This window comes from Triturus cristatus, chromosome 5_1 (genome assembly GCF_964204655.1).
Source record: "Triturus cristatus chromosome 5_1, aTriCri1.1, whole genome shotgun sequence".
Taxonomy (NCBI): domain Eukaryota; kingdom Metazoa; phylum Chordata; class Amphibia; order Caudata; family Salamandridae; genus Triturus; species Triturus cristatus.
In genome coordinates, this window is record NC_140587.1 from 442623949 (window position 1) to 442639909 (window position 15961).

A 15961-nucleotide genomic window follows, 5' to 3' on the forward strand; every position below is an offset into this window, starting at 1 on the left:
TGGGGCCTGCTTGTGAGCAGCCACCAACCTGAGGCCCCTATCCCCCATTGGATAACATAGGGCCTCAGCACTCTGTATCCGGCCGCCCTAGTGCAGCTGAGGGTGGTCTGAGAGTGCATCCTCGACCCTGGGGGAGCCCTGGTTGTAACCCCAGAATGCCAACTCCCACAAACCAGTACTTACCTGCAAACCGATAACTTAATTTCCTCCCATAGGATTGCATTGACTGCTTTTTCTTGAAAATTCTTCAGTGTGGAGTTGGTTTGTATGAAACATTGAAAAACTGCATATGTGTAAAAACTGAATTACTTACCTTTTGTCTAGGAAATGTCTCAGTGTGATATCTAGGCATATCACATTGGTCGGCAAAAATAACTCAAAAAGTAATCTAAAAAGCAACATGCACAGTAATCTGTAAAGTAACTGAAAAGTAATTTTGAAGTGTTTACTTACCTGTGAATCAACCAAATGCATTTGAACCTGCATTCAACTGTAAATCACTGTATACGATTTTGCAAAGTATTATTTCACTTACCTGCGCCAGGTCCGGCTTGGTTTTAGAAATAAAATAACTAAATAATATTTTTATACATACAAATTGATCTGAGTTCAGTCTTTGAGTGTGTGACATAATTTCTTGCCTGAGTGTGTACAATAAATGCTTAACACTACCCTCTGATAAAGCCTTACTGCTCGCCCACATTACCGCAAATAGAGAGTAAGGTGCTTTCTGATTTTACCTCTGCCTATTTCGGTATAGTATATATAGAGGCAGCCCCCCACAGGGGGGCTTGCAAAGGGGCGATATAATTAATGGTGTGGTTTAAAACATTTATGCTAAAAATCTGTGCTCAGTATAATGTGCCACCCGACTGGTATTTTGCTAACATTACACCTACAACAAGCCAGGACTATTGGCTTTGTCAAAGGTTGTTAGTTGCATAAGATAAATATACTACATGCAATTATGGCTTCTTTGTATATAATATTGAAAATGCTTTAGTTCTTGTGCAAGAGGTTGTGGCATAACGGCTAGAGCTGCCAACTTTAAAGCTGAGGAAGCAGGTTTGAGTCTCAGCGTCGGCTCAATCTCCTGTGTTTCTGGGCAAATCACTTAATCGTCCGTGCCTACCAAGAAATAAATGAAGATGTCCTTGTTGGTGCTCATGTAAAGCACTTCAAGTTTAACAATACAGAACTGCAAAAAAATAAAAGTTACATCAAAACAGTGAACTGCTGCAGAGTTAAAAAAAAAATTCCCAGTCTGAGTGTGAGGGTGAAATTGAAGAGCCCGATAATAACCCATCTCGGTGCCTGTTTTTACGAACTGCTGGTGCTGAGGACTTTAAGACCTGCTATTATGGCATTACTCAGGGATCGAGGGTGAGGAAATAAATAATGTGCTGATCCTGCAACAAACTTCCAGTCTTATGATTAGGGTTGCCAGATTATTATTTTGATGTCCCAGGCGGTACAAAAATAAGCAGTCACCTAAAGCTTTATTTTCAGCACTTATCTGTGCATACTTTGAACTGCTAATATAAATAAAAGCACTTTTAAATTTGTTCTACGGCTGCCTGAATGATCCATGACTAATAATTAAAGGGAACGAAGACAGAGAAGTCACATTACAAATGAATACATACTTTTTTTATTTATAACCCTATTTAGTGTCAAGATGAGGTTTTTGCAAACAACACATGGCTGGCATTTTTCTTTTGGCAACACTACTTTATATTCCTTTTTATGAATTGCATTCTCACACTACAGCAGTAAATGTAAAATACAAAGTACGGACTAGGCAGAGTGGGGGCTCAGGGGGTACTGGAACCAGAAAAAAACCAAGCATTGGCATAGCCAATAGGTCTCGCCTTTGGGACCTTATAAGTGTTTAGCCATGCAACAGTTGCATAACTAAATACTTATAAGGTCCCAAAAGCGAGACCTATTGGCTATGCAAAGTGGCCCTGCAGCCGCGAAAGTGATCGCGATCACGAACAAAGATCAAAGCGGCCGCGAAACCGAAAGTAATGTCGGTAAAGCGCGGCGCGCGCGCCCACGCACACGCACTGTGGCTCTAGGCTGGCCTGGTAGCACTTTTTGGAGCCCTCTCAATAAGTCTCGCCAGACCAGCACATGCGCTGGGTCAGGCGAGACCTAATAAGCCTTGGTAACCAGTTTACCAAGGTATGTAAATATGCAAATGGTCTTTAAAGACCTGTGATAAACCAGTGTGTACCGGAGATAAGATTCCAGATACTGCAAAGCCGAGCCCACAGCTGTAGTAGCCCAGACTGAGACACACGGCGGGAAGGGATGGGGGGACCTGAAGGCCATTCAGCCCACTGGGCGTTGTGCGCCTGGTCAGGGCCTACACTGCCGAAGTCAGACTACTGCCAGCGAAGCTAAGCGACTGTCAGGCCTACACTGCCGCAGCCGGACTACTGCCAGCTAAACTGCGCAACTGCGGGGCCTACACGACCCCAGCGCAAGGCAGAGCTCTGGTAGGGTGAAAGGTAAATAAAATGCATTATTTCTGTCCACCGAGCCTGTTCCAGAAGAATATCTCCATTTGTAAGCGGTGTGTTCTTGTTATGTATTAAAACACATGGCCCATAGTCTTGAAGTTTTTCAAGGTTGCGGTAGCAGTGATAAGCTGTCTGGGCTTCAGACAAGATTTTGCTCTTTAATAATATCACATTTCGGCTTTGTTAGCAGCATGAGCGCTTCCATGCTCTTGGAAGGACAGCTCCAGTTTGAGCATCACTGGCGTTACCAGTGTATTCAGGAAGTCTGAGGCTCTCTTATTCGAAGGAGAATTGGCAAAGTATTGCCTCAGAGCAATGACCTCGCTTAGAGGGTCATAGGCAGTGTGGGGACAAGTCTGATAGCCTTAAAAAGTTGGTAGTAGTTGTAAGCTACTTATCAAACATCTAAACATCTTCAAACTGGGGGGCTGGCCACTCTGGGGGGCCTTAAGTGATCCCGAGAGGGAAAGGGGGGCAGGCTCTGGTCAAGAGAAGCATCATGCATTGTTTTACATGATAAAAAATGATTGTAATGGGCCATCAATAACATATTTTGTTATGTATATCCTCACTGGGGGGCAGATTTACAAGAAAGTGACGCATCTGTACAATTTACAATACGGCGCACCATGGTGGAAGGATTGACATGCATCAGAAATTATGATGCATCTGTTGACGCAAAAGTCACGCAGTGCTGGAGTCATATCGCAAGCACAACGCACCTCCAGCAATGCAGGGGGAGGCCTATCCTCATTGTGCTGCATCACTCCTTGCGCTTGCTTCAAGCAGGCGTAAAAATTTGACGCAGAGGCCTCCTAGAAGTGGCGCAGTAAAATCTTGTAGATTTCACTGCGCCACTTCTATGAGGCTTATTTGCGTTGGAACTCCCACCCTGACGCAGGTATAATGTGACGCAGGGCTTTACAACGTGACACATCTCCCTAGATGCGTCAGGTTGTAAATGGGCCGTATTTTTACGCAGCGGCTGCATCGCAAAAAGTGACGCAATGGCAGCGCAAAAATGACGCAAGGGGCTTGTAAATCTGCCCCTTGGTGTATGTGTAAAAAGGGTAACAAAACTTAACTGCAGTGTTTAAATAGGTTTAGACATATTTTAACATTGCCTATTTAACAGAATAATTGTGAAAAATTTAGGGGGGTGCCCGATGGATTTTTGTTTCCCATGGAGGTGGGGGGCGGGAGGGTGCGGCATTAATAAGTTTGAAGACTACTGCTGGTCCTGGTCTTAAGCACAGAGTCACATTATCCTAAATTTAAAGTCTTAGTGCTCTCATTATGATTGGCTGGGTCCAGGCCATTCTGACTTGCCCGAAAGAAACTGCACTCGAAGTGCTGCGGGAGTTGCAGGCAGTTCCTGCACCTGTCCCAGACTCACCCGCAGTTATCCCCTTAACTAAGCTGCTTCACCCGCTCTCCCTCCCAGAGCCCCGCCTATACATACCACAGCGCATCAATTAGCCCTAGCACCTATTTACCACTTGCTCCAAGCTGGTGATATAGAAGTGCAGATGTGGGCCTGTTATGTACACAGAAAGAGGTAAAACATGTCGAATGTAACATGGTATTCCCGGGTCTGCATGTTATTCCCCAATAACTCTTCCGTCCCTAAATTTAGGTGCGGGGATACCAGTCCGAATCGGAGATTTCGCCTCCTTGTAGCTTCGCACCTAAATTAGAGAAACTCGCAATGTGCCCCTAAGTGCCTGATCTAGAAAATTGGAGTAACTTGTATCGCGTCAAAAAGACAAAGTAACTTAATTTCCTGTACAAGAATAAATTTGACGACAAGTGAGTGTTTGATTGATTTCTCATAAAATAATAAAGATATATTTAAAACAAAAGCCTATGAAATCTATAAGAGGATTTTCGCTGGAGGAACTGCCTTCACTGGTGTTAACTGTTCCAGCTCTCTACTAGAAACCACACTAGTGGAAGAAATCTGCGGTATATCCAGCCAACTTCCCATGCTCTCTACCTTCTCTTTTTTATGATTTATAATTTCTTAGAAATATGTACTGTTTTGCAACGTATTGTTGTCTTTCCATTTTGTCTGTGGGGTAAGGGCCAGAAGCGCCTAAGTTGGAACTTGTGAGTGTGGAGTTCAGCTACATGTCTATGCTTAGGAGTCGGGTGATGGGCTGGATACGTCACTAGGGCCCACGCGTTACATGTTGATCTTTCAAATTAGTGCTTTTATTCTGAAACATTAAATTGTTCTGAGAAAAGCTTTACCCTTTTCAAATTGTATGTACATAGCTGAAAATATGTGATTACAGGTATTACGTAATATATGCCCAGTGGCGTTTCAAGCCACAATATTGTTGTTCCTTCAGGGCTGGTTGAACCTCTGCTCCAACTATGAACCTGCAGTGCCAATTTTTATAATGACAGTGGGCATTATTTGGGCCAGGGCTGCCTCCATGGAGTGTTTCATTTTTCCCCACACCATTTTGGTATGAGAAAACTATGATTTCATGGGCTTGGGAGCAGGGACAAGCCGTGGGACTAGAGGTGTTGGGGTCAGTTGGGGGACTACGGTGGAGCAGAGACATTAGTCTACTTAAGCCTTTGTTACATCTCACCTTGACCTCCAACTATCTCCACCTTCCAGAGGTGGTTCCTGGTTTCCCCACCCTCATAATCCTTGAATTAGGTTTGATTTCCTGCAGTAGCTGAGGTATGTATCATACTTCTAAGTCAATGAGCTACAATAAACAGAAGGGGTTGGGGTACTCTTTCATCGAACCAATTTGCAGCTTTTATCTGAACAGGTAATGCCGTATGTCCTAGTGTTCTGGGTGGGGTTGGCTTGAAGGCAAGGTTTGCCTACTCACCATGGCCTACAGGGTCAACCCAGTCTGTCTACTGGGAAAGCTTAGGAGTAGGGAAGAGACATCTGCTCGTAGGATAATCAACTGAGATCAGTATTGTGTTCCAAAGCATCTTTTTGATTTTTTTTAAATTCTGAACTGTACTGGCGTCTACAGAGTAGGCTTAGATTATTCTACTTCTGTTGACTACATCCAGTGCATTGTAGGCTAAAGCTAGACACACATATGCCTTCTTCTCGCCGTCGGGTCTGAACAGTGTGTTAACCATGGCAACATCAATATTACCCAGCTTCTTTACAGCCTGTTTGATCTGGTGCTTGTTAGCCTTGACAGCAAGAATGAAGACCAGCATGTTGTTATCTTCAGTCTTCTTCATGGCAGACTCTGTGGTAAGCTGAAACTTAATGTTAGCACAATGGTCACGTTAGTTCCTAGGCACTCTGCCTGGGATACTATGGTTGCCTACTTAACCTCAAGGTCCTCGGCCTCCTTTAGGTGGCGGTTGTCCTAATTGTCTTCTTCTTGTGACTGTTTACTCCCCCCCCCCCCCCCCCCCCCCTTCAGGACAGCCTTTTAAGCTTTTAAAGCCTTGGATTTTGCTTTGGTTTTAACAGGGACAGCTTCCTTCGTGGCCTTCTGTGCCATGTTGGGGGTGGTCCGTAACATCTTAACCTTTTTTGCATATCAGTGTCCATAACTGACAAATGATGATTTTTTTTCTTTCTAGCTGTCATGTAATTAAATGCACCACAACCTTTTCCTTTACTACATGCTTATCCCATAAGACTTGCAAATAAGTCTCTTTTCATAGAGCAAGACCTCTAATTTTATCAGGAATGCCCTTTTTACCTATATCGTTTCCTCCTCTGGTGTCTATGACGTTACCAAATACTTACATGGCACCCAATCTGGAATACCCGGAATACATGTATAGTAGAAATAAGGAAGCCTAATCTCAGGTAAGAGAGTTTTATTAAAAAGAATTCTAGAAATATTGGCAAAAGAATCAGAAATGGCGCTTCCAAAATTACAAATGACTGAACTCCAAGACTGCACGCCAGGATAGTTCCTGCACCTCAGGAAAAGGAAGTTCAATTGCTGCAGTGGATCTCGCGTTTTGCTGCATAGTATTAAAAATTCAATAAACAACTGCATCTGTAGGCACACAAAAATAGTCCTTGGTCAGTCCTCTGTTGGCTTTCCGGTCCCTTAATGCTCCTGTGAGCTATTTTAAGTGCAGCAATCCCTCCCAGGGTTTCAAGTGGCAGGTTTATGTGCGAAGGTGGTGAAGTCACATTTTTGCCCGATAATGCTCACGGGGCAATGGACTTGATCTTTCTGCTAACGCTTACAAAATGCAATTTTCTTCGAAAGAGACAAAAATAAACCACGGCATATTTAGAAAGTACATCTTTTCAAGCATTAATCCAAAATAGTTAAAAATATGCCATTCAAAGCCATTTAAATTCGGATTTTTACATTTGTACAGTGCTTATAAAATGATGCTTCCAGTTGATTGTCGTAAGAGAAATGTGAACCATACAGATTCAACTAACATTAAAAAAGGGAATGCAATAAATAAATAAATATTTACATGATGAAAAGTACTTGTGTCACAGGATCCTGTGGGTAGCTGCCGTCAGCCACAACCATCAGGGTATTTCTGCGCTTCCCATTGTAGCGTTCGACAGTGCTTTCTGTACAGTTCACTGGATGGATCTCAACTGACTGTATCCACCATTTTCTACTGAGCTCTTACGTCCACACTAAAATATCCGGTAGATCACAGCTCAGTCCTCTCACAAAAGTAGGAGCAGGGATAAGTTCTCTCTCTCATGCTTGTATATCTGAGATTTCATAGAGTTCTTTAAGTTTATCAAACTTGGAGCCCCACTCTCTGAGGTAGTCATAGTTCAGGTCTTCATCCACACTGCTCGAGTCCAAGGAGCTGAGGCTCCCGGCCAGTGAGCCGTGGCCCTCCAAGCAGTAGATGTGCAGGAGGTCGGCCGGGCAGTTTTTTGGGTCGTTGTCCGCCTCCCATATGATGTGAGACACGTACTCTTTGAAGTCTGGCGCTCCCGCTGCAGGCGCATGTGGTCCTTTTTGTTGTGGGCTCTTCGTTAGTGTAGAGCACATCAGCTTCTTGGGACATGCCTGTGTCTTGTGGAGCAGCTCTTTGGCTCCTACTGGTGACTGGGGGATAATAGGACGCAGCGGTCTTTTCAGCTCATGCATGTCATACCCATTCTGAAATTAGAAATGCAAAAACAAGCATCACATTAGCATGTGTTTGTCACCATGCAAAAACAGCAACATCTGAACCACCTCCTTTGCACAAGGAAGTGTTGTGGGATTGTAGTGGCGACCTAGTCATGTGACAAATTAAAATAGTTTTCATACACCAGACAGAAATAGTAAGTGAAATCTACTCAGTTCTGGAGCTATAGATGCAGCTTCGGCTGTCCAGTACCATGCAATAAGTTAATCATTAAAAACGTGGACTCTACTGGAGTAACAAAGTTTATCTTATTTACACTGTTACAACACGTAGTCGGTTAAGCAATGCTCACAAATACTTAAATAAGTAAATAAAATAAAGCATTATAGAGAAACGAAATTCACAGGAAATCAGTAAATGCAAAACAGTCGATCCAAAGTCAACCAGACTCTCCCCTTTTTTTTTCGAAAGGGGAATTCTATCATTACCCAAGACCATGTTGACTGCTTTACGATTCTTTCTACTTGTTGTCTGGTTCTGCTTTGTTCTCGCACTGCGATTACTTTCATGTATCTAAGACACGAGTAACTTTGATCACCAGTATCAACAGCAAACTAAAATGACACTGCTCTTCTATAGTACATAGCACTGATTTCAGGCCTATATTCATTGTTTTCTGTGTGAATCTCCCCGATCGGGGACTATTTTGTAATTTTAACAAACTGCTCTTCTATAGGTCTTTCGTTTTATTTTGATTCGCTTGTTTAAGTTAAAAAAATATAGATGTTTGAATAAATCATTTAACTTGGAGCATATAGAATGAATCGAAGAACAGTCTATTTTCCTTATGCAAACCATGTGTTTTTTGTGAATCACATAATTTGTGGCCTTAAAAAGGCTCTGTAGACCTCACCATAAGATCGTAACAGTGGGAATGTATTGATCCCAAAATTCCCAGCTCTGGTCAATTATTATTATTATTAGATCTTTCCGCTCTTAAGAGAGCTGCAGATTGCAGTGGAAAAGACTCCTGTTGACCCGAGCTATACATCTGTTTTTGAATCACGTTTGTTAGACACACAGGGGCAGATCTACAAGAAACTAAAGGAGCGCGGTGCCGCAAGGCATTTTGCTGTGCCGTGCTGCATTCGTTTAGAAGCACAGGGATGCAACATATTTACAACAATATGTCTCATCTCTGTGCTTCCCCCTGCGCTGGCGCGCAAACTGCTGCCAGGCGCCGGTGCAGGCACCCTTGCACCATGGTGCAAGGATGCCTGCGTCTTGGGGAGATTGTTTTTGTGCAGGAAGAGGCACCTTCCTGCACAAAAACAATTAATGTCGGTGATTTCCTCTTCCAGTGTGTGCTGTACAATGCAGCACACATTGAAAGAGGAAAAAACGAGGAGAAATGAAAACATTTCTCCTCATTGCACCTCGCTATGCCACCCCTAGGGTGGCGTAGCATTCTGACACATTACCAGATTTATGATTTCTAGTAAATCTGGAAATGCATCAGTGGACATGGGTGTTGCGTGGGAACACCCACAGCAACACTCATGTCACACCCCTAACATGCAAAGTGTTCCGTGAACAGGGGCGATATTTACAAGCACAGGTTAAGTCATGCAGGGTGACTTTACCTGTTCTTGTAAATAGCACTTAGCAGGCTGTGCCACCAGTGCGTCACGCAAAGTGATACACCGGCGGCGCAAGGGGCTTGTAAATCTCCCCCAATGAGCTTTTTTATGGGCACTTGCGTCACTTTTGCGCCGCTGGTGCATCACTTTTTGTGACGAACCAGCTGTGTAAAACATTTGCCCTACTGCGTCTTATTTACAAAGTGACGAAACTAGGTAGATGCGTCACTTTGTAAACCTCTGCGCCACATTATACCCACGCCAGGTATAATGTGTGCAGGGGGGGGCGTTCCAACGCAAGAAAGGGTCGTAGAAGTGGCGCAGTGAAATCTATGAGATTTCACTGCACCACTTCTAGGACGCAAATGCGTCAATATCTAACGCCTGCACTCATGGCAGGCGTAAGACTGACGCAGACACGTTTAACATGGGACTTGCCCATGTGTAATGACCCATTGCTGGAGTTGCGTCACTTTTGTGACACTCCAGCAATGCGTCATTACTGCGCCTACAGATAAGTCAGAAATACTGACGTATCTGTAACTCCTTGCTCATGATGCGTCATACTTTAAATATGACGCATCATTGGTGTCGCAAGGAGGGCGCAATGAATGAAGTGGACACCACTGTTTTCTCGCAGTGATGCGTCACTTTTCATAAAAGAGGGCCACAATTCTTTACTGAGAATTGCCATGGGGAAAGGGCCACACTAAAAGACACCGCTTTGTTTTTCGCCTCACTCTTAGCAGTGAAGGGAGTTGGTGACTTGTGGCCGCAGAGCGTGCATGGACAAGTCGAGCACAGTCAAGAGAAGTGTTAGAGATAACTTGTAAATATCCGCGCTGTACCTGGTCGTGCTCTCCGCCCCCTTCTTCATTGTAGTTCAGGACGTTTTCTCGGATGTCCTCCCAGCTTTCATGTTCAGCAGGAATGTGGTAAACAGCGCCTTTGCGAAACTTTGATCTTCCCCACTGGCTCCACACTGTGTAAGAGACCAGCAGAGCTGAAATGATAGGGGCAGGCACAGCTGAGTGATGTGCGCCGAGACCAGACATCCAAGAATGTACATTTCCTAGAACGACTACATACAACACACTGTTTATCTCACCTAACGTCAGTGACACGAACAAAACTCGGGTTTCTTCAACGCAATGTAAAAATGGCCAGCATGAAAACATCTTTATATTTTGAATTTAGAGCTATAGAAAATGTTTTTAATAGATTGTTACGGTTTTAGCAATTAGGCAACAATATTTAAGAGACATGGGCATATTGTGTCAAGTTTGCATCGGTGCAAAAAATTTAGAAAATGAGTTTGACACCATTTCCCTGCTTGTGATAAAGGTCATGGAGCAATAACCAAAAAGTACATACTTTTTTTTCTTTCGTCAAAAATCGAGTAAACTGACCTGTAATAAAACTTGGTCACATCTTTCACATTTGAAAAGTATTTACAAATGTATATTTGTTTCTTCATTTATTATGTACAGAATAAAAAAATATGTGTACAGTGTCGAGTGCTCAATGTTTCCTTCCTGTGCGATATGTAACATCTTCAGGATAAATTTGAGTGAACACCTGTTTACTCCATTTCCTCTTATGCAACTATCAAATGTTTACCCTACAACGTGTTTAAGTGATAGAGACTGAGGCAAAACCTGTTTGCTTGACTGCTATTGTATTATTAAAGTATTCAATATGGCGGATTACGAATTTGCTCCCTTTTTTGTAAACTTTATGTAATATTGCCAATAATTTGTAAAGACGTGCACATGTTTAACAGGTTTACTTGCTTCCTGTGCCATGGATTCTGTGTGGTATTGTGCAAGTCTCTTCATATCCTCTTAGTTTCACAGCAACACCGTAAAGTATGTCTACATTGGAAGGAGGCAGGAAAAAGTCCCACAGCCAAGGCATTGTCAAATGCCCATATTTCAAACCTTTAAGTAGTGGCCAATGAGATTGGGTGATTGATTTCTCAGTGCAGTCTCTCCCTATCAACGTTTCTCAGTATACAAAACGGAATTATAGGTATTGCGCCTGCCTTGGTTATAGGGTTATTTAAACACTGCTGTATTAGAAAATCCCAGAGTCTCAGGAAACATCTTGGGTGCTAAATGTTTTTGTGTGTAGACCCTAGTATTAGTGAGACTTTTGAAGCACTGCATGTGCGACATTTAATGGCTCAAGGGTGCCTTTTTGACCAAATGAAAGCAAGAAAGCAATGGTATAAGCATTTATACATGTATACAAGCAGCAGGCACCCCGTCCAGTGTTAGCGGTTATTGAGGTGTAAGAGTTGTAGATAGTCATGTTGTTTCCATTTGTGCCATGCAGTTTTGGAAAATTCTGGCCATGCAGGTTACTGCGAGATAGTGCAGGCTGCAGTGCAATGCTAATTTCATGTACTTGTTGATAGGATGTTTCACACCATAACTAGCATTGCCATGCATATGGGTAATAGACATAATGGACTATACACATGCATGTGAGTAATGGCTTGTCGTGCCGTTCGTGCAGTTTTCACACCCTTAATTCTGGGATAGAAATGTGTTTGATAAATTATTGAAAGTTGCTATGTAGTTTGACGAGTACAACTGATTCAGGCTGTAGTGTAGCATTGTGTTTGATGGCAATGCAAAAAAATGTTTGTAGTTCAAGCATATTCTAGCAGGACCAGCTGTTACAAAGCAGCATGCGCTTTCATGCTCATTGTAAATCATGCAGTAAGGGGTTTATTGTTCATCAGATTGCTGTGGAGCAACTTGGGAAAGACAAGTACCACAGTGGTGGTATTTTCATGATATAATCAGAGGCAGATATTGGAGCTACCCAGAGGTGGTCATGGTCCTACAGCAGCGGTTCTTATGGGCTGTCACAGGTCACAAAGTGGTGGTCCTTTGGAGTATTTCCAGAAGCCATGCTATGCCCTGCAGCACGGGTACCACCGTAGTGGGTCTTACAGGCTATTGCAGCAGCTCAGGGAAGGACACGGTGCCACCCTTATAGGCTGTACTGAGAGGTAGCATTGAGGAAGGGACTGTACCATACCTTAGGGGCTATACCCCACGTCCCAGAGCAGGGGTTCTCTTGGCTATACCCAGACAGGGTCGGATTGGTAACGCAGGCACTCGGAAAATGGCAGAAGGGCCGATAGCCGAGTTCCAGCTGTGGGCTGCTTTTTTGGACAGCCTGGGGGCTGTCTATGCTGTTAGGATGCCGCCAGCGGCCCAGTTGGTGCCTGAGTGGCCTTTCTAGAGGCAGATGGGTGGAGGTATCACTCCCTTTCTCTTGCTGGGCCGGCCCATTAATGTATGCTGATTAAGCGGGGAAGGGGGCTTGAGCAGAAGTGGTCTCACTTACATTTATGTGTGGCTCAGCAGTGTGAACTAATCTGTGCATTTTTAAAATCTAAGTGAAGTTACTAAAACATGCCCCCCACCCCCTTTCTTTTCGCAAGACTTCACTGAAGCAGTGTGGGCCACTTTTCTTTGGTGTGCCCGTGCAGATTTTTGATCCCAATGCAACCCTGTACCCAGAAGCAGTCCACAAAGAATGGGTACTGTAATGCTTTTCATGTACTACACCCAGAGGCATTGTTGGAGCAATTCAGGAAGGACTGGTACCACAGCAGTGGCCTTTATGCGCCGCACCCAGAGGTTGTGTTGGAGAAATGTCAGAAGGTTCCTATGGACTGTTTCCAGAAACTCAGGGAGAGGACTCGGTGCCACGGTAGGGATTCTAATGATCTATAAGAAGACAGCAATATTTCATGTGGCGCGGGTCCCCCATATGCTGGGCTCCAGTACTCATGACCAGCACTGTCGACTCACCAGTGAAAAGATCACAAAAATGTTCCTTCAATGTTTTGTGGCTTGGTGGCTTCTTATAAATACTGCTATACTTCCCATTTCTTTATACATTGCCTCTTTCAGAGATAGGACTGTGCACATGTGGCAGACATGAGGTAATAATGCGTGTTGGGGATACACTATGGGTTCCGGAGTAGCGTGCTACTCGCCAAAAAAGCGCTTCAACCCCCCATCAGGGGTAACAAGCGCTATATATAAATGCAAACTTTTTTCCCTCTTCTATCCCTCCCCTACCCTTCTCAATCCAAATAACTGACTAACATATCCACCACTCAAATTACTTTCATATTTCATTATACTAATTCAACACTAATCCTTTATGGGTTCCAGAGTAGTCTGCTACTCGCCAAAAAAGCGCTTCAACACCCCATCAGGAGTAGCAAGCGCTATATAATGCAAACATCTTTCCTTCTTCTATCCCGCCGCTACCCTTCTCTATCCAAATAATTTGAATAATATATCCACCACTCAAATTACTTTCATAGTTCAATATACAAATTTTCAACACTAATCCTTTATGGGTTCCGGAGTAGCATGCTACTCGCCAAAAAAGCGCTTCAACACCGCATCAGGGGTAACAAGCGCTATATAAATGCAAACCTTTTTCCCTCTTCTATCCCTCGGCTATCCTTCTCACTCAAAATAACCGACTAATATCCACCACTCAAATTACTTTAATTTTTCACTATACTAATTCACCACTAATCCTCGTCAGGGGTAGTAAGCGCTATATAAATGCAATTACAATACAATACAATACAGGCCCGGTTCTAGCGGGTGGGCCAGGCCCACCCAAACAAGATCCTTAGCCCTCGCAGTGAGGACATGAAGGCCAATATAAAATGGCATCTTTAATTTAAAACGTTCCTCCGAACGTTGTTTTTCTTCCTTTCTGGGAGTTGCGTAATTGGACCTGGGCTCTTTCTCACAGGCACCCCCACACATCTCCTTTTATAGGGTGGGCGGTGTTGTGCAGGTACAGTGGGGCATGGCGAAGGGGACACCTTGTTTATTTGGTACCGAGTAACTTCCATCCTCCTGTGTATTCAGCGCTGGAGAAAAGACATTTGTTTATCCTTATTCACCTTTCCGGACCCCTGCAGCAGCTTATCAGATCAGGCTGTGACACAAAGTTTGACTAGCTGAGTAGGTAAGAGAATGTGTTACTATTTGTTCTTATTTTTAAAATCCGCACAGGCCCAGCAAGGCACATACTTTGTGTTTGCTTCATTTACATAGTTTTTTCATTATCATGGCCATGGATGCAAGACAACAATAAAAATATCCAGGTTACTGGTGATTAATGATCCTGCTGGAGAGCAATCCTTTGTCTGTTGGTAGTTTTGAAATGCAGATAAGATGTATTTTAAATGGATAGCTCAGTGGGTTACTACCCTTGTCACAGAGATTATTTTGTTACCTGCAGTTCAGAAGTTACAATCCTAACATAGGACAGTGACCTATGAACTGTTATCAAAGAGCTGCCTACAAACATGAATGGCAAAGTTAGAACTTCACTTTGTTGTGTTGCTATATAGTTAGAGCTTCCACACTCTTTCATTATTTAAAGTTGCTAAAAAGAGTTTGGGCCAATATACATTTTTGTTAGTAAAGCCAACCCCCAACCATTGGGGTATGCTTTAAATCCCGAGTTTGTGCTTCCCCAGCCCAAACCCTCTTAAAATATACTGCCCACCAGTATGGATGACAACTGATTCCTCCACCTTTTAATCCTCATTGGCTTATGTGACATTCCCTATAGGCTGATTTACAAACTTCTATGATTCATTGTCTCTGTGTAATGTGTGTGTGATGTAAAGTACTGTGACACCCTACACTGATATAAGTAGCGCTATACAACAAATGAAATGCATATGAGAGAAGGGCTACAAAGAGATGAAGGGCACTGCTGGAGGGTGGTAGTAATGGTATATGCGAATAAAGAAGTCACTGGCGCGGCGCCAAAAAAGACTTTTGCGCTAGCGCTAAAGCCGGCCCTGTCATGGCCTTTCCGTTTTTGTTTATTTAATTAGCAGTCAGGCCATTAGGGCAACTGTGGAACATATTTTAAAGTGTGTGCTAATTATATTTACTAATATATTCAGTGTTTTAAGTTTGAAGATGATTTTAGTAATGTTTTTTATGCAGTGCTTTAAATGGGCCGGTACTCACAGGTACTGAGTACCGGCACTTCTTATTTTTAGCGCTCTGAGTACTGGCACTTTTCCACAGCAAGGGAGAGTACCGGTACTCATGAAAGGTAAGGTCACTGATGCGCTCGAGGGTATCAGAGCGAAGCAGATCTATAGGGCATTCTGACATCCAAAGCATCCTTCCTACCTCTTACCTGAGTCACTGCTGAACCATTCAGCAGTGGCTCATTTGCGTTATGCAGGGAATGCCCGGCTGTTGAACATTTCACTGTCCTGCTGTGTTTGATAGAGTAGGGCCTGTTAATCACATTCACACTGTCCTTGCTGTGAGGAAACGCAGGAAGAATCCCAAGTGAAAAGAGAGAGCGAGAGATTCAAAGAAATGTGTGGAGTGCTTTAGTGTGTGCATGTCCGCTTGTTTCTGTGTGATGTGCGCGTGCACTCTAGAATATATGGATATTGTGCCAAATGCAACCAAGTAAGAACAGTATGATAGTAAGAAGCTGCAAATATTGCAAAAAAAAGAAAAGATTAACATATTGTGTTTGGCCTTCCATTTTGTGTAATGAGTTAAGTTTTGTTTCTATTGATACATTACTCACATGTTTTGATATGTCCTGCAACTGGTGTACAACTCATTATTAATGCTGCTATTCAAAAGTCTCTCTTGTTCGGAGGCACACTGAATTTTAGCCTCA

The 15961-nt window shown here is 43.3% G+C and overlaps 1 protein-coding gene and 1 long non-coding RNA gene across 3 annotated transcripts in view; one reads left to right on the plus strand and one right to left on the minus strand.

Annotated features, from left to right (window-relative positions):
• Nucleotides 1-15961, plus strand: part of LOC146831025 (uncharacterized) — a 226232-nt gene that overhangs the window by 165793 nt on the left and 44478 nt on the right. The window lies entirely within an intron of this gene.
• The window catches only part of LOC146831027 (neural-cadherin-like), a 473840-nt gene continuing 464217 nt past the window's right edge, over nt 6339-15961 (minus strand). The window contains exons 32-33 of the mRNA XM_085605228.1: nt 10087-10241; nt 6339-7627 (exon numbers count right to left, since the gene is read on the minus strand). Of these exons, the coding sequence (XP_085461354.1) occupies nt 7214-7627; nt 10087-10241 (569 nt within the window). The 3' untranslated portion in view covers nt 6339-7213. The remainder of the gene's footprint in view (nt 7628-10086; nt 10242-15961) is intronic.